The sequence below is a fragment of the Athene noctua genome, chromosome 2, assembly GCF_965140245.1.
Source record: "Athene noctua chromosome 2, bAthNoc1.hap1.1, whole genome shotgun sequence".
Lineage (NCBI taxonomy): Eukaryota > Metazoa > Chordata > Aves > Strigiformes > Strigidae > Athene > Athene noctua.
The window spans coordinates 103,907,982-103,927,244 of NC_134038.1; the positions used below are offsets into that span (position 1 = coordinate 103,907,982).

Below are 19,263 nucleotides of genomic sequence, written 5' to 3' on the forward strand. Positions count from 1 at the left end.
TCTGTTTTCTAAAAGCCTGTTCAGACCCTCTTCTTCTCAGGACAGCCTTCGGACAGAGCCTGGCTTGTTCAGATTGCAATAGGTTAATAACGATACTGAGAAAGACTAGCACTTTGCTGAAGATAATTACGCATTAGCTAAAAGAGGGGATTGTTTCATCCCATTAAAATGAAGTCTGTGTTGCAGAGCATTATCGCTCCACTCTACTGAAAGTAAACATTTCGGCATTCGCAATGTTAGCTGTCAGCTGTGGATAGTGGGAAGAGCAGAGAAAAGCCAGAGCCCAACATCAGCTCTGGATGGAGCACATTTCAGCTCTTCGTTTCGTAGGCAAAGATGCCAGCTTGGTTCCGCTGTGTTGGATGACCTGAGCTTCAGAGACCACCAAGCCTCTCATGCTCAGCTGAGCAAGGGTTATCAGGCTGCTCCTGTGCCTGCATTTTTGATGTAGTTGTGCAGGAAGATTGGAGACATAAATAGCAAAGCTGTAGGTTTGTGAACCTACACAGGATAAATAATGTCAGAGTGTGGGAGGGCAGATAGAGTCTTCTGAAAGTCATCTCCACTGGTAGTCCGTTAATGAGGAACAATTTTCACTCCTGTTTGCTCTCACACCAAAACTTACGCAGAAGGACTTTGGAGCGTTTCCTTTCCTTATGCACCAAATGGAGAGCACTGGGAAAATTTGGTGCCAAATTAGCTATTAAACACGTTAACGTCTTTGTAGGTCTTTTCCAAGGGTAAATTCTCCACAGGCTTCACTGACTTTCCTTAAACTTCTAGTGGCAGAAAAATTATATACATGCACATCAGAATCCAGAATGCTTCTTGCCAGATAGGTCCCTTAAGGCAAGCTACGTCTTAGTTTCCATACATGGTGGTCCAAGTAAGCGATGTACCTTTCAGAGAGAGAAATTTTCCACATTGGGGGTTTTTCCTTCTTGCCGTTGCTGCTGCTTTGCTCAAGCCATAGCTATTCTTCTGTGGGTTGTCTTCCTAATGTCTCATCTTGATTCCTTTGTGCATGTGCAAGGATAGTATCAGGAGCTGCCAATCACCTGCAACCATTGCCCTTAGGTGTGAGATGAAGCATATCCTGGTGAGAGATTCCCAGACAGCAGGGCTCTGGGACAATATCAGTCTGGCAGCTGGTTTCTTGGAAATAAAGTGAGAAGTTACAGTGGCACAGGCAGAGTCCTTCCACTGACTTTGTGAGCTTTGTCTCTGACCCAGAGAGCCAGATTTGTGCGGTGGTGTGAAAGCATCTCGGTTGTGTATCTGATGGGAGAGCTTGATAGCTTAAATTATGCTGTGGTAGGAGCGAAGCCCCAAAAATCCAAAATGTTTGTCCTATGTGTTATGACCATGACAAAAATACTTATTTATGCCCATATCAGTTCAGTGAGGCAGATATAAATTAAGCTCCTTCTAGTCTTCACAAACCTATCAAAATTAGAAAGTTAAAGACAGGCTATCTGAGCTACTACACTAGTAAAACAAGATTATCCTTCCCCCCTGCAATATGTTTAAAATCTTGACAGCAGTTTCAATGGAACAAGTAATTTTTCTCTCTGTATCATCAGCATGACCCCCTGGGAAACAGTGGGAGGTACATCATATGCCTATTGAAAGTGGAATACAAAAAAAAATTCTACAAATACAAGGCACTACAAGCTTTCATTGTATTTAATACAAGGACCATAAACACCTGCTCTGAGGATTCCTTCTCACATTTTTTTCCTATTGACATCTCTTCAGTCATTGTCTCAACCTCTTCTTAAGCGTGAAATGGGAAGGGTGCCTCGGCATTTTGGTTATCATGTTGAGGTAGCACAAGGCCTTATACTCAATGTGATGACACCACTTTTGCTGCCAGCAGTGCAGCAGCCCTTTAAATGTGTATCCAGTCACTCCCTGACATTTTGAGGAACACTGTAGCGAGCGAAGAGGGCAAAAGTCTCACCATTCCTTTGCTGTTTTCTTTTACAACAGGCAAAAACCTGTGCATAAACACTTAGAGAGGGATGAAGTTAGGATGTGATGCTGTGCAGTAAAAATTCCCTCTGCTCTGCCTAGCAAAAGACACCTGTGGTGAGTGTGTGGGCAGACCTGTTTATAGATGTGCCAGGTTTTCAGTTTCTCCAGTGGTGAAATGGGGACCAGCTTCACACAGCCTCTCAACTCTTGAGTGATACTTTATTGCTGTAATTTAGCATAGGTGACCAAAATGATGTTTTGCATTGGTACCTAATGCCTGTTGCATTCGGTGGGAGTCATACACCCCACTGGCATGGATAGACTCCTACATATGCTTACAAGAGTTTTCAGGAACTGTTCAAACTGGCTCACCGAATAAATATACACTTCTCTTAAGTAAATATACACTTGCCTTCTGCTCAAAGCCTTCAGAGCATTAACACTTCTATATGAGCATTTTCAGAGGAAACAGCAGTAGCCCTATAATTGTCCACATCAAAATCTGTTTATTTAGAGAAACTGATTATTATTCAGCTGGAATTACAAACAGTGATGTAGCAGAGAATTGCCATAGTATTTGTGCTGTTGAATTAACAATCAAAGAGCAGCCATCACCAGCCTTATTGTTTATTGCTGTTCCAATGAGCCAAGGCTGGCTTGTTTACAGGCACTGTAACTAAAGAAAGAACCAGAGTTCTCTTTATTTTCCACAAAGTGAGCCTACAGGGAAGAGCACCTCTTCCAGTGCCTCAGAAAGCTTGGGGAAGGCATTGTGGTCATCAGTTGTTACAGGTGAGGTGGTTAAAAATGCTTATCTCTCCAGACTCTCCCTCTATTCTTGTGGTACTTTTTTTTTAGAAATACCTACATTTATTGGTATTTTATATAAGCTTTTGACTGCAGGGCTAGTGTGTTAATAAATGATCACCGCAATATAAAAAATCCTCTGTGATTAATAGATTATAGATGGCTCCAAGCACATAATATAAAATGCTGGAGGTGTTTATGAGCCATTTATAAGCAATTTATTATTGATCAGGAAGGGAGGGAGGGATGACCCATTTATTAAAATCCGTGAATCCTGTACTAATCCTTTCTAAAGGGTGTTAAAGGCTTGGTTAGAAATGAGGTGTGAGCCACTGGCCTTTCAGCAGTGGACTGTCTGGCCGACAGCTGATACCATCACTCCAAATTCTTGGCAGCCTCGGGATACTCCCAAGCATCGTTGACCTGTCTTGCAGCCAAACATGTAGCTAGTAGCTCTGGTTTTAGTTAGCCATTCCAGCTCCTCTTAGCAGCGATGATTTTACTTTGGTACCTCACAGTTCATATCGAGTTCACGTGGTGCTTTCCTTTAACAACTGCCACTTTCTGATTCTTTGGTTCGTTCCCTGGCTAAATCTTTTTTCTTTCCCCTTTTCTGTGTTCCTTGCTCCTCTTCTCCCCAGGGCGAATGCTCACAGAAGTGCTATGACATCTTTGTGCTGGAAACGGTGTGCGTGGCATGGTTTTCATTTGAGTTCCTGCTGCGATCCATCCAGGCAGAGAACAAGTGTGCTTTCCTGAAAACCCCGCTCAACATCATCGACATCCTGGCCATCTTGCCTTTCTATATCTCTCTCATTGTGGATATGGTCTCCACGAAAAATAGCAGCAAGCCCAGCGGGGGAGCTGGGAACAAGTACCTGGAACGAGTGGGTCTGGTGCTGCGCTTCCTGCGGGCTCTGCGCATCCTGTACGTGATGAGGTTGGCACGGCACTCGCTGGGGCTGCAGACGCTGGGGCTCACCGTGCGCCGGTGCACCAGGGAGTTCGGGCTCCTCCTGCTCTTCCTTTGCGTCGCCATGGCCCTCTTCTCGCCGCTGGTGTACTTGGCTGAGAGCGAACTGGGAGCCAAGCAAGAATTCACAAGCGTCCCCACCAGTTACTGGTGGGCTGTGATCTCCATGACAACTGTTGGCTACGGAGACATGGTGCCTCGTAGCATCCCGGGACAGGTGGTAGCCCTGAGCAGTATCTTGAGTGGGATTTTGCTGATGGCTTTCCCAGTCACATCCATCTTTCATACCTTTTCCCGTTCCTACAGTGAGCTGAAGGAGCAGCAGCAACGAGCAGCAAGCAGGCAGATGCGCCAGCTAGAAGAGAGCACCAAACTCACAAGTGGAGACAGTACACAGGGTCTTGGTGTCACATTCCCACCAGATGCTTCTGGGCCCCAGGATCAGCCCACAGTGGACCAGGAAGCCAAGAGAAGTTGTTGACTCTGAACAGCCGAAGACATATGTGTTGGCAGCACAAGAAGCAGTGGACAAGGGGGGTCAGTTCTGCAAGAACCTTCTGAACTGTATAAACAAGGGGCAGACACACACAGCGTTGTCTCTAAAGACCAACTTTTGATCTTAAGGGCCCTCTGAAAAGTGCCCCTAGAAACACAACCAAGTACAGCTCTGTTCCATCGCTTTTCGTAGGGCTTTTCTATTGAACAAATATTCTCAGCAACCCCCACGGAGCAGCCACTGAACGTAGTGAGCCAGGAGAATGTAACGTGAAGCACAGCCTGTGCCGGGTGCTGCGCAGCGGAGCAGCCAGCCTCCTCCCTGCTCGGTGATACTCCATGTATCGAGGGGCTGAATGAAGGGGCTCCCTGTGCTGTGACACCCCACGCACGGCAGGGTTTGTTTTGGCAGCTCCGCCAAGGGACACAAACCTCAGACAAGCCAAGGTTGAGGGCAAGACAAGGGCAGAAACATCCCTTCAGCTTTCCCAGGGCCTTGATTTTGTCTGTTTTACAAATCCAGCAGCACAGCCTGGGCTGCCAGCTCCAACTCGTGCGCTAGTGCAGTATGCATTATTTAGTAAATATGCATATTTACCACCCTAAGCTTTGTATATTAGCCCCATGACAGAAATATACATAGACAATCTTTCTGACTATGGTACTGAATGTAAACTTGTTTTTTTTCCTTTGCTAACGGTTGAGTATAACAAATATCATTCCAAATCATGCCATTTCTCCACTTTTTGTTAACTATTTCCATCTCTCATGTGTTAAAAAATGTGTTTAACAGATGACTAAACCTGAACTACACACAGCCCAAGAAGGGGAGAGTGAGGTTAAACCAGCAGCAACGCCCAGCTCTGCATGCTCCTCCGCAGCGGTGGTGGCTGCACTGACTGCAGTCATGTGCAAACAGGAGTAGTCCAAGCCTGGTGGAGTCAATGAGACGCCTTCAGTGGGTTCTGGCCTGAGCTGCAGAGTAGCAGCTGTGCTCTATTCAGGAATAGTCTTTTTTTTTTTTTTTTTCTACCCTACTAAGAAAAAGACAATCCTGTCATCTAAAAATGAGAATTATTGTTCTGACTTTCTTCCTAAGTCTCCAAAGATTTAAGTCAATTTAAATGGAAAATGACTCATATGGTGGCATCTGCCTGTTTGTTTACTGATGCCAGCCCCATGAGCTCCCCAGCCTCCTCCCGGGGAAGCTGTGTTGTTGGTCCAAGTCTGTGGGCTGTGTGGGGCTCTCAGTGCTCCTACAGGTGGGACACAATCAGGGGATGGGGTGAAATGGAGCACAACCGCCACTTGTACCTACGCCCCCATTGGTATTAAAGCCATGCAGTATTGCCCTCCATATTCTCCTCCTGCTGGTAAAGGAACAAAAGCTGGTGTATTGAATATGAGATTTGTCTGGTTTGGGGTTTTTTGCCTCAGCATATGTTGCAACACCAATCCTACATTAGCAAACCTTCCATATTAAGCCATTCCTTATAGGAATGGAGCAAGGGAAAATATAAGGTTACACTTTATTTTAATAAAAATTAGAAGCTTTGTGCTGAATGTTCGTCTCTGATGATTTGGGTGTGGGGTGGGGGGGTGGAGGGGCAGTATTTTGCCGTGCTGATGTGAATCCGTGCGTGCCAGTGCTCCAGCCAGGGTCCCACGCCACTGGCCCTCTCTGGCCCATAGCAGCCCCGATACCAGTCCTTTGCAGCCCCAGCCAGACCAGACTGCCCCAAGTGGCAAGCGGGGCCACTGGGCCAGGTCACGCAGCTCAGAGCAGCAGGTGCATTACACACACAGCTCAGCTCCTTGGTGAGGGCTGCAAGAGATGGAGACCGCAAAACCGAGTCCCCCTACCCCGCAGGCTGCCTCTGGCTCTCCAGACCCCGACCCGTGTTGAGCTACAAGCAGACTGAACACAGCCGCACGCGCCAGGGCTCTGCCCGCTGTTCACAGCCCGCCACCGCCGGGAGAGCACCCGTGCCTTGTGCTGGGCAAGGAGGGCCAAGGGCTCGTGCCTGGTGCCTGGGCTGACTCACGCTTCTGGCAAAGCAATACCAGCACTGGGTTGCTGTGACTCGTGAGAGGCTTTAATTTTATTATTTTTTTAACCCTGATGTAGACATTTCTTGCACTAAGGCTTATTAATGTCTGGTGTCAGGCACACAGCTTTGCAGCCGGCTAAACGCAAACCAGCAAAGTGAGCAGTGTGTGTGGGTAAAGTTGGTGTGGAGGGGCAGCAGTGTATTTTATGGTGGCACTTGGGTGCTCAGTCTTCAGGTGGGACCCGTCAGATTCACCAGGTGAACCCACAAGTTCACCTTGCATGGTGCTTTGGTTCACGCACACCAGGTGCTGTCCAGCACTACATCTCTGGTGTGAATGCAGAGATCACCACGAGTGTGCACAGAGGGTGCAGAACATGTTTCCTCAAAGAGGTGAGGCCCACAAGTGATCAGCAGCAATAGCTTAGAAGAGCCATGTTGGAGTAGACGTCCTTGCCGAGTTAAGTTTGATGTTTGCCGCATTAGCAAATAACCATGAATGAATGCTGCTTTTGGCCCCGCAGCATGAAAAAAACAGCACCAGGACAGCTAACTGCAGCTCAGCAGCTGTGTAGAAAAACAGACTGATGACACACATATTACTGCTGTGCTCCATCAAGTTGCTATTGTCTTACAATAGCAAGTTCTTTATATTTTTCAAAAGGCACATAATTAATTCCAGCACGCACAGAGTTTTAATAAAGTGACAAAACCCACTCATTATGCCTGTTAGTCAAGGCCTGGCTTTTAATAAAGTTTCATTTTATCTATTGAGATGACAGATGAGGAAACAAATATAAACCAGGAACCTTTTAAACAAATTATTTTTGGAAGCTGTATAAAGTTGTGATGCACACATTGCCAGACATAAAAGATACCCAGAGGAGAGAAGTTTCACCCAGCATAGCTGTTGTTATGGGTGATGCTTATTACTTTTGACCAGCCGCTAGAGAAGCGGTTTTGTTGTGCATGGTTGTTTTTTAATTTGACACAGCATGTACATGATTTAAGGTCATTTATCTCTAACTATAATAAGTGCTACACAGCTGTCTGCATGCATGTCAGTGCCAGCAGGTAGTTATATACCTGTTTCTTTGAAACCCAATCTAGCACTGCATGATTGTAGCACATCGGTTTTGTCCCAAGGATAAAAAAGTAATTCCTCTCTCCTGTGGGACAGAGACTTGCAATGCATGTGAGCAAAGCTGGCTCTTTTACATGGCCATCTCAGTGGCAGCACGTGTGTGCCTGGACATACAAATTCTGGCAGTTGGCAACAATAATCACCTGAAAACTGTAACTTATGTTTGAGAGCTGAGGATTCAGTAACCGGTAAATGGACAGAGTTAGAGGGAACGGCACAAAGTCAAACACCACTCCTTCAGCTCATACAGCACATGTACACAACCATCTCCTACCTCGTAGCAACCTCCATTAAGAAAAAGCACTAATTGTAAGAAAAACATGACACTGGTATCATCCCCTCAGCAAAAAGCTGGACAGAGGTTGCCATCTCACACTGATGAGGCCAGAACAGGCAGTCTGTGGCAGCCTCACAGCAGATGCTTCGCGGGGGCAAAGTATCAGTGGCTCTCACAGGGCCTGGCGCCTACAAGCCACACTTTTAGAGGAGTATGAATCCTTGAGGCAGAAGAGGAAAGAGGCAGATGGAGGTGCTAATGGGTAGAGAAATCCAGCATGGTTCTGCTGGCCCACCTGAGGCCGAGAAAACCCCTTGGTCTCCCAGCACAGCTAAGCCAGCACCTACAAGAACCAAATCCATGTAAACCAGAACCTAGAAGGGGCAGGATGGGGCTCTGAAGTACTAGGTCTGTGTTTGCCTTTGGGGCATTTCCAGATGCTGAGCTGACATCCGCTTGGGACCTGGCTGCTTTACAAGGCTGTTTACAGGGAGATCTGCCCCTGCTCCAGGGTGTGCCTCCTGTTTTGTTCTAGTCCATGTCTCTTCCTTGCTGCTGTTGGCACAGGTTTCCAAGGCAGTGTGCTTATTTATTGGTGTATTGTTGACTTACACATTAACATCTTCTTTCTGTTACAGAAAACCACCAACAGCAAAAGCTACAGCTGTCAGGTCCTTGAAGCCTTCTTGTCACTCAAGCCTAAGCTAAGCATCACAACCAAATTTAACAAACGGCATCTGTGGGCCAACTTTGGCTTTACTACCCAGTGCCGAATTTGAGCTTTGCCCTTTGTCTTAACATGTTGCCAGTTGCATCTACCTACGTATGTAGATACATGCACCCAAACATCTACCCATGAAGTCTCTGTCTGTGTGGAGCCGTGGCAGAGCACTACCTGCCCTGGCATGGCCCAGGGAGACCTTTGCCCTGAGGCCAGGGCCAGCACTGAGGCCAGGGCCAGCACTGGTGCAGCGGGACAAGGGCCCTGCCCCAGCCAGAGGCAGCTGTGAGGGCTCCCATTTACTGAAGGGGCTCCCTCCCCCTTGTTTCCTTTAGGGCCAGCCCCACCAAAACAAAGCAACACTGCAATTTATACATAATAGGTAATTTTTATTTTAAAAAACATTGCAACTGACAGAGAAAATAAACTCAGTGAAATGTGCCATACATTCAAAGAGATGTATTGAAAGTAACTTATCTCTTATTCTGAGGTGATCATTGATACAGATACTTCCTGAAAATTAAAGAACAAACACAAAGTTCCGTAACATTTTGTCCCTAAAGTATCTTGCAAGATGAAGTTCAAGAGTTCCTGGCCAAGAGTCCTACCTTGCTAAATGCCACATACAGAAGATGACTTCAGACAGTTTCACTGGCTTCTCTTCCAGCATATGCAGCTCTGGTGTGAATGAGACTGGTCTGCAGAGCTCGCTGGTTTGGGTACTGATGACAGTCTCAAGAATATGCCCAGGAAAGAGTTCCAAAAGGAAAAAGCAACAATTGTTTTATCCTCAGTAATACCTATAGTTCAAAGCTGATGAGGTGGCCAAAAGTGTGTACTCCCAGGTGAAGCTATAACATACAGAAGTGTATTTCTTAAGAGCCATTTATTTCTTATATCCCCGGTTTCATAGAATATTAGAAAAAGACCACCATATACAAAAATCTTATCATTACAAGTTATTAAAAAAAACCCTCAGACCATTAAAACACACAAGAAAGTGTTTGCATACAGTAGAAATACAATCCTCATTAAAGCAGCATACCAGAGAAGCCAGTTGTTAAGTGAGTTTTCCATTTAAAAAGACAAAAGCCCAGGTGTTCCTGTAACATAATCAGAACATTGGAGAAAAAAGGAGGAACAGAACATTCATAGTCTGCCATGCCGGGTACATCGTCTTTTTAAGGTCACTTCAGGCCTAAAAGAGTATGGTCTTGAACAAAGAGCGTGAAGTCAGTGCCCAGGCAGAGCACTCTGAACGAGCAGCTCTCCTCAACCCTGCTTTACTCACACAGATCTGACTGGATCTGCTGGGGCAGAAGGGACTTCCTGAGGACACACTTCCTTCCACCTCCAGTGGTGCCCTGACCAAAGAGCAGGACAGCTTGGCCCCAGGCAGGACTTCTGCCCACAGGTTTCGGCCTCGGCCCTCTGGCACCAACACGTCAGCTCCAAAACCAAATGGCACATGGAGCAGGAGCCCCGATGTCAGCCTGGGGCTACCTGGGGAGCAAGAGGGGCACAAGTCCGTAAAGCAGCACAGGGACAGCCCGCCCTTCCCTGCCTTACGACGGACATTCCCAACTGAGCACCATGCAACCACTGCTGCAGCCTGCTGACACTTCCCCCTCCAGAGGACAGTTTGCCACCAATGAAGACAGTCCAGACTCAAATCATGAGGTTCCCAAATAAAACAGAGTAGAGGAAGTATCTGATTTACACACTGTAGTTATTAAACCTCAGACTTGCTGCCATCAGTAAGAAAACATAAGCTCTTGGGCTAATCTTGGAGAAAAAACGATTCTCAAAAATCTGTCCCAGCTCTAACGCCTTGCCTGTGGTCAGATGAGGGTCACCCGGCAGCAGGGAGAGAGCCTCATGAAGAAGAAAGCACCACAGGCGTGGCTGTTCCTGGGACCAAGCATCTTCTATGGCTGCCTCATACTAAGCGGGGTGGTTCCATGACGGCAACTGGCAGAAGCCCAGGGGCTTGGTCACAGCCCGCTGTGGGTCCACAGCACCTGCAGCTGCCAGATACGTGCAGTTCTCGGAAAGGGCACCCTGACCTACGCTGGCAAACAGCCATTATAGACAACATCTACATTTATAAATAAACTCTCCACTCTTTCAGATTTCTCAGCCCCTCTGTCTAAGTACAGACTGCTGATTCTTCTAAGAGCCTATAAGATCTTAAGCAACAGAAAAAGGAAAACATGGACTCCTTGCTTGTTGGGTCAGGGCAAGAAACACCCCAAAACATAAACTGGTTCTTGCTTGGCATTAAACAACGTGAACATGAATCTCAGCCTCAACAGATCAAGCTGTCAGATGTTAATCCTACGCTGTAGGATACAGCTTTTTCTCTGTCTCAAACTTTTTCACTTCTCCTTCTGAGGCAACGGAAGTGGAGTTGCTTCTACCTTTGTGGCTCTAGAAGTACTTGCCTGGCAATACTGGCAACACACATCTGCCGGCCCCTTGGTTTGTGAAAAACATCCTACAGCCCAGCTCTGTCCTGTGCACAGCTCGGGAGTGCAGGGCGAGTGCAGGGCGGGCTGTTCCCAAACCCCACTGTTCCAAAGCCCGATACCTAAGTAATCTGCAGTCTCCTGTTAGCGCCTCCTTCTGTCTGACCGCCCGACTGCCTGTGCCTGCTCTAAACATGGCTCCAGGACCATCCATACTCAGAGCCCCGTCATCATCTCCGTGATGTGTCCGCCTGCCACACTGATCCCGCAGCAGGGGTGAACACCTGCCATTCACTCTTTAGCACACTGATGCTTTACATGGTGTGTGACTGGTTCATTTCTGCCTGCTCACTTCTTTGCAGAGCCTCCCCCCTCACCTTCCCTGCCCTCCAGACACCCTGCTTAAAAGAGGAAGCTCCTGCATTTGCTTTTCAATACTTCTTCCTACATCGTGGAGATACTGAGTGCTAGCATATGCCACAAACTTCCTGCCAATATACAGACTTTATATTATATAAATAGGTAAAAGTTTCAGACAAAATATCCTATAATTTCTGTGGTGTAATATTTTTAAATAGCATTAAAAACACAAACCATCCAGCCCTTGTGATTAAATATACAAACATTTGTGAATTGATAAGGCTCATAGGTACATATGCAAGAATAAAGTGCCCCTCCCCCCACCAAGAAACAGTTCTGTACAGCTAAGTCTGAAAACAGAGAGAGCAAGTTATTTAAAATAAAACCTCCCAGTTTGGAAGCGCAGCCAGATTTTCAATCCTGTCCTCATTTCTGCTTTCAACTCAGCAACACGGGAGTATTTACAAGCAGAAGAGGAGCTGCCCTGGCTGAGTCTGCAGCGCCGTCGACCTGCAACCTGTCCAGCTAAGCGCCTCACAGGGCCTTGGTGCTGGCTGGGTGTGCAGTGTGGGACACAGGCTTCTGAGGATAGCTGCTGTACAAGTAAACCTGTAACAGGATAGCGATGTCCACAAAAACCTGCAGGAGTCCACAGATGGAGAACTGGAAAGGGGCTTGATTCAAGATGAAGTAAACAGTCTTGAACGTGTCCCCACTAGTCCACATCAGCACCATCTTGACACTAAAAGACAGAAAAGAAAGGAAGAGTATTTACTGAGAAGGACTTGGCTTGTGATTAGACCTGCCAAGCCTGAGGATCCCACCTACTTCAGTGAGAGTTTATACCCAACAGTGGGCTGGGACTCCCCTTGATGAGGGCAGACAGCATGCCAAGCCAAGACACGCAGCACTGCACTTCGAAGGAAGGATCAAGTCCTTTACCCCACACACTGCAGCACTCTTATCTTGGCAATTACAGCTCCAAATGCCTGTGGCTATGAAGGTATCCAACATTTTAAAATATCCATCTAGGATATTTGACTCAGTGGTGCTCTGTAAACATCACTGCCACATGCTGACAGCACTGACCATAAACCAAAGGAATCTAGGGCAGAGAAAACAAAGGCAATTCATCCCAGCAGTTCCTTCTTGTGCGTGCGATTTTGTGCTCACACAAGGTGAAGTTAACACATAGACTGCTTTCTCATCCATGCACACTTTTTTAGCATCTGCTGAAACAACCACTTCTGATAGACACAAGAAACCATTTCTTATTGCAAAACCAAAACCCCAGAAAAACAGATTGCCCAGTAATACAGAAAGAGGGGAAATGACATGCCTGCAGCTGTTACTGGAAGGATGAACATCACTAGGGATTTTTATCAAGGACACAGATCAAGAGCAATGCTCAGACTCCCTTTCAATAGCCATCCTTGCTTTCATCTTGCTGTACTGCTGAGCCATACCCTGTACTGCAGTCCAGCTCCTGCTCCCTGACATGAGGAGAAACTCTGGGGATTAGAAGCAAATTCTTTAAACAGGCCAAATTTTTTTCAGTGCCCTCAACAAAATGTGAACAACCAGATCCTGAAGGCTGTTTCTGAGCTTCATGCACTTTAACAGGAGAGCTTTTTACGCAGCTGGATAAGCAGTAGTGGACAAAAGCTTTGTAGTTCACAGTATGAACATTGTGCATGATTTGTCATAATTATGAGCAATTATGTTTTGCCAGCACTGACTCCAATTCATCAAATGCAGTCAGGACCATGCAGCAGGGTAGGACTTAATGTTCATTTCTCAAACATTCAGGCAGGGAACTAGCACAATTTGTATTTTGGACACCAGTACACAATGTTATTGCAAGCCAAATGCTGCAGCCCACTCCTTCCCCATATAGGAAGGGTGGCCAAGAGCATCAAATTATACTACCCCATCGCACTACGGGAACACGAGCCTTTTTGTAACTCATGTTACGTGACTGAGAGTGTAAAACAGGTCTAGAATCCTGTGGATCTTCCAAAGAGAGTCTCTGTGTGGAAGTGCAAGCAAGGATATGGAATTGAGTGAGCAGTCATTCCCCACCCAAGGTCATTCTAAAAGTGTAAATAAATAATCAGAGAAGGAAAACAACTGCTAAACCCACAGCGTCATTTGTGCTCAGTGCAAACAGCCTGCACCACCTACTTTGTGCATGTTTCCAATCACAGCGAGTCACCTTACATCACACTTAGGGGAGGTTTACAGATTTAGGCGGTGGTGGGGATTGTTTGGGATTTTAATTAGGAAGGGTGATAAACTCTGAGGGTAATAAAACTGGCACCTTGTTTGCAGGCAGCCAATATTCCTCCTCCTCTGATTTTAAGCTTATCAGTGTTTGCTGATCACAATTTAATTGTGAATCTGTCCTGACGGTGACTGGGAAACTCACTAAAAGCACATGCTAAACCTGGCAGGTCAAACTAACTGCTCACTGTTGTCAGAAAGGCCGTGCAGAGATGCCACAAAATATCTAAATAGGAATTTTACATGCAAAGAATATTTGTCACATATTCCCCATGGAGAAAGCTAGCTGGGTTTTAAAAGCAATTGCATGGTGCCGTGTGGATGTGGATGAGAAAATACACACTGTCAGGAGATGTACAGCCTACAAAAGAACTTACTCTCCCAAAGAAAGAATAATCACTGGGGAAAACCTTACGGACATGTGAAGTTCAGCAGTGCAGTAGGAGCCAAGTGGTAGAAGCACACCTCTAGCTGTCACGTGCTGTGCTGAGTTTGCCAAAGCAATTCCGGGCTTTGCTAAGAAGTCACCTGTGAACTCAACAACCTGCAGTACCAGCTGGGTAACTTGGTGCATGCCCCAGTAACCTTTGTGCATTCCAGAGTCCCACTCTTCAGCTCGTTCATCACTCAAGGAAATCAGAATCATGCCTGGGTTCTCACTAGGACATGACACAGGAAAATCTCAACTTGTCCTTAACAAAATTATTTAAAACCATGTAAAGGATAGTTTAAAGAGCTAACACCACCAGTCTGTCACCAAATCAAAAAATACACATCCTCCTCTGTCCAGTAACTTGGACAAAACAGCAGACAAAATCTGCAAATCACCAAGGTACTATAAAAATGCAAAATAAAAATACACAAAACATTTGATGTTCCACAAAACCTTAGTACTGCAGCTGCACTGAGAGCCTAGGGTTAATGCAAAGCAGTGACTGTGGGATTGCCAGCTGCTCTCCAGAGGAGAGGCTGGGACTGGACAAAAGGAGCATGTCCAGCACAGACCTAAAGGTACATGGGGTAACCAAAAACAGCTTGCAAGAAGACTAGGACAGTGTCCCTCAAGAAGCGAGCAGAGGTAATGAAGAGCTCCAGAGGAAAGCCAAGGAGACATCAGAGGAGCAGAGAGGTCGGCCAGATGAGAAATGGGCAAGAGACTGGAGCAGGACAGGAAATGACAGGAATGGAAGAGAACTGGAACCTTGCAACACAAGTCCTTGACAACAACCTGAATTTGGGGTAGACAGACAGAGGAGTACAGCCTGGGACAACAGTGTTCAGGGTTGTATTGGGTTTGTGTGGCAAGGTTTTGGCAGTGGGGGGAGCTACAGGGGTGGCTTCTGTGAGGAGCTGCTGAAAGCTTCCCCATGTCTGACAGAGCCAAAATGCCAGCCAGCTCCAAGACAGACCCACCACTTATCAAAGCTGAGACCATCAGCGACGGTGGTCACGCCTCTGGTACAACATATTTAAGAAGGGGGAGAAAAACTGCTGCACAATAGTAGCAGCAAGGAGAGAAGAGTGAGAATATGTGACAGAAACACCTCTGGAGACACCAAGGTCAGTGAAGGAGGCGGGGGAGGAGGTGCTCCAGGCACCAGAGCAGATTCCTCCATGGTGAGGCAGGCTGTGCCCCTGCAGCCCACAGAGGTTAATGATGGAGCAAATATCCACCTGCAACACATGGATGACCAGAGCAGATGGATGAGCCCCGATGAAGGCCCGCACTGGAGCAGGCTCCTGGTAGGACCTGTGACCTCATGGAGAGAGAAGCCCACCCTGGAGCAGGTTTGCTGGCAGGACTTGTGACCCTGCGGGGGACTCACGCTGGAGCAGTCTGTTCCTGAAGGACTATACCCTGTGGAAAGGACACATGGAAAGGACCCACGCTGAAGCAGTTCCTGGAGGACTGTCTCCTGTGGGAAGGACCCCACACTGGAGCAGGGGAAGAGCGTAAGGCGTCTTCCTGCTAAAGAGGAAGGAGTGGCAGACAACACGTGATAAACTGACTGCAACTCCTACTCCCCATATCTTTGTGCTGCTCAGAGGGAGAAGGTAGAGAAATCCAGAGTAAAGTTGAGCCTAGGAAGAAGGGAAGGGTGGGGGGAAGGTGTTCTAAGATTTGGTTTTATTTCTCATTATTCTACTCTCATTTTGACTGGCAATAAAATAAATTAATTTCCTGAAGTTGAGTCTGTTTTGCCCATGACGGTAATTGGTGAGTGATCTCTCGTGTCCTTATCTCAACCCACGGGCCTTTTGTTATACTTTTTCTCTCCCTGTCCAGTTGAGGGGAGTGATAGAGCGGCTTTGGTGGGCACCTGGAATCCAGCCAGGGTCAATCCACCGCAAGGGTGAAGCTAGGGAATGAGCAGAAGAGGTGTGAACTGGCCCAAGACCCCCACCTCATCGCTGTGATGTCTGCAAGCATCCCTGAATGCCCCCAGCACCCTCTCCAATTAAATACGTGTCTTACTCCTCCAGTGCCCTCCCTAGGGAGGGGAAATGCTACAACTGCTGTCGCATCTCCCCTATCTCAACCAGCACCCATTTGCACACACAGCCAGAAAGTTTCAGCTTGCTGAGAAACCCATTGAGTACTGTGTGGCTTCTCAGCGGGGAACAGAGAGGCCCTTGCCCCCACTACCACATCAGAGGCCTGTGCTTCAGGAGGCTGGGAGAGGGGCTGAATGAAGTTTACACCATCAGCATGGCTTCTGCCATGTCCTAATTTCCAGACCCTCAGGTACCGCAGCAATGGTGTCCCCCCTTACTTGGGCTGTGCACTTGCCCTGTCCTCACTGCATACGCAGATGCCGCTGACAGTAACGCATCGGTGCGTACATGACTATGCGTGACTGATCGCATGGATACACCACAACTGCTCTCCTACTTCCAGCTATTGTGTCACTTCAGGATGCCATACGGATAGAAAAGCCAGCTTTGCCTGCAGCTTCTCAGCTTCACTTCTTCTTGGGGAAGAGAGGTAATTCATGTATTTATTCTTACTTTTGGGTTAGAAAAGAAAGCAAGCAACCTATCTTGGGCGGATAGATGCCTCTTACCTGCTCTGGAGGAGAAAAGAGCAGTCTCTGTGCAGAAAGGGGGGTTTTACTGCCCAAAAGAAATAGAGCTTTCCGTTGGTTGTGGGGAAGGAAGAGGAAAAAAGGGGAGAGCACACCCAAGCCCTTCTTCCACTGCTCTGCTGTAACCTCCATTTGCTGAATGACGCTCCAGACCCTTCCGTAAGACACATAAGGCTCATTTTTAACAAGCTACCAATATATCAAAGGGTCAACCCTCTAGTCTCAGCTTTCTTCCCCTGCAGGACTCTGCATGCCACATAATGGAAAATCTGTGGGATCACAGCAAAGGCGTGAGTCTCCCAGAGAGCCACAGGACGCAGCAGTGGCTGCAATGCAGGCTGCCAGCGGTGGTGAATGAGCCCTCTGCGTGGCTCTGCTCCTCTGCAATGCCACGTGCCAGATGCCACCAGCTGGCAGTCCGCAGCCCGCTGGCATACATCTGGCCCTTGGTTTCACGGTGCGAGAGGCAACGCCGCGCTGTTAATGTAGATGAGGCTTTGCTGCAAGAGGCAGCCAGGGCCCACCGTCAGCCCTGCCTGAGACTGGACAGCACAGCACAAGGAAGCTGCACGCTGCAGAAATTTCCTAACCTGTCTCACAAAGACCAACTTCACACTATTTTCTCCTCACATCTGCAAAGCCATGTGAGCGAAGCTGTTCTGCCCAGCACTGGCTACACAGCAAAGCAGGATTTAGGAGTAACTAAAGTGATGTCTTTCCTGAAAAAGCCCAAAGCTAAGCTGGGGAGAGTTGGAAGGCTGGAAATGCTCACCTAGTTGGTATGGAGGATACAGTCCAGCAGAACAGCAGAGTTACTCCTAGCACAAATGAGTGAGCAGGTTAGGGGCAAGCAGTGCCCCAAAGCAATTTGGGGAGGCAGAAATAAACAAATGGCAGCATTTGGTTGTGTGACAACAGAGATGCCAACTGGAGGGGCAGGAGGCAGGAACTGCGCTGAAATAGCTGGTATTGCTGGAGGCTTGAAGCAGACTTGCGGTAAAAATAGCACTTCCCAGTAATGTAAATCAGTACTGCAGTATCCAATGACAACAAACCTCCTAAAAGCAAGCTCCTTCCTTACAGCTGAGCTTGTTACAAGGAGTTGCTAATGTAGTAACAGTCAGTGTCAAGTCTGTGTAAATTGCAACTGACCACAAAGAGGAAAAGCTGGTATTTGTTCTTAAAATCTGAAAGAGCTCTTATTTATTCTGCCATTAGAATTATTTCTCAAAAAGACACCACCGCTTCTGCTCAGATGCTAGACTAGGGGTGGGTTGCTAAATGCTATTTTTTTAATATGGTAATTTAAAAATGCCCTACGGTGCTGCTGTTCTCTACCACTGATAGTAGATTTCATAAACACACTGTAGCAATCTTCACTTGCTGAATAAATAACTGGCATACTGGAAAACAGCATTCAATTTTCTCAAGGAACCACTTGCTTCATTCAGGTTCCTTGTATATTGTGTATTTATTCTGAAGTGACAGCAACTAGAGGTAAAAAGCCTATTAGTACACCGTATCTGCAGTCTGCCAATGAACCATAGTTTTTACAGAATACTCCTCAAATTATTCACATATAGGAAGACCTTGTAAATTGCATTCAGAAAAAAAAAAACAAAACTTTGTTGCTTCTCTTTGAGGAACTGTACTAGAGGCTGAGTAATTTACAGAACAATGAGATTAGCCAGATATTTAGGCTTAACCCCCCCTTATGCAGGACTAATGCTACTTGAATCAAAGCTTTTCAGCATCTTCATTCCTTCTGCTCAAAACCTGGCTGCAACAGTCTCAAATCTCTGATTTTCCACTGGAGTCTTTGCACACTCTGTTCAACATTAGTCACTTCTTGGTCATTACACCTTCCTTCTTCCTTCATCTGAAAGAAGAAACACTACCAAAAAAAGGATTTTATAAAAAAATATGAGAATGTGAAGCCCCCTCTTCCTCCTCCCTGGTAAACCAGTCAGTCTGTCTTTAAGACTAGTTGCAACCATCCATCAGAATAACTTACAAACAGTAGCACATTAGCAGAGCTGCAGAGCAGCAGTCTGCAGAACACGGGCTGGTACTTACAACAAAACCTACACAAGAAGAAAGACACGGCAGTACTTGCTTCCCATTTGCACTGTAGATTTTCTCACATCAATGTTATGACTCTGCATGTTTGTAGCTTAACACACAAACCCAAAAATACCCTGCAAGCTGGAAGACACAAAGAGAATCAGACATTACACAGTGACTTCCGTTGAGAAATTCTCTAGTGGTTTGACCAGACATCTCAGCACAAATAGCAACAGGAGATACGTGTTGCCCTGATGTAATTACACCCTGCTACAGTCACAAACTCAGTGCTAACTGTGCTCAGACAGGCAATGAACTCAAAATCCTAAATTATTCTCAATAACAGAAAAATTAGTATAATTTACTGATCTTTATCTACTTCAAAAGTTGGCGGGTTTTTTTTCTTTCTATCTCAAGCAACTGGAACTAAAAAGAGGAGAATTAGCCTGGACTTTTTTTGTTCAAGAATCAGTGGAAGTTGACCACAACTTCCCCACATCATGGCCAAGACACAGGTGATGCCAGATTCAAAGATCTGACTTTTTAGATTGTCACAG

The 19,263-nt window shown here is 46.6% G+C and overlaps 2 protein-coding genes across 3 annotated transcripts in view; one reads left to right on the top strand and one right to left on the bottom strand.

Annotated features, from left to right (window-relative positions):
• The window catches only part of KCNG2 (potassium voltage-gated channel modifier subfamily G member 2), a 59,442-nt gene extending 53,627 nt beyond the window's left edge, over positions 1-5,815 (top strand). Inside the window, exon 3 of the mRNA XM_074899766.1 lies at positions 3,426-5,815. Within this exon, the coding sequence (XP_074755867.1) occupies positions 3,426-4,238 (813 nt within the window). The 3' untranslated portion in view covers positions 4,239-5,815. The remainder of the gene's footprint in view (positions 1-3,425) is intronic.
• Positions 5,816-8,822: 3,007 nt separating this feature from the next.
• Positions 8,823-19,263, bottom strand: part of SLC66A2 (solute carrier family 66 member 2) — a 69,582-nt gene continuing 59,141 nt past the window's right edge. For both annotated transcript variants that reach the window (XM_074899768.1, XM_074899767.1), the window contains one exon: positions 8,823-12,015. In XM_074899768.1, coding sequence (XP_074755869.1) covers positions 11,808-12,015 — 208 coding nt within the window. In that variant the 3' untranslated portion in view covers positions 8,823-11,807. The remainder of the gene's footprint in view (positions 12,016-19,263) is intronic.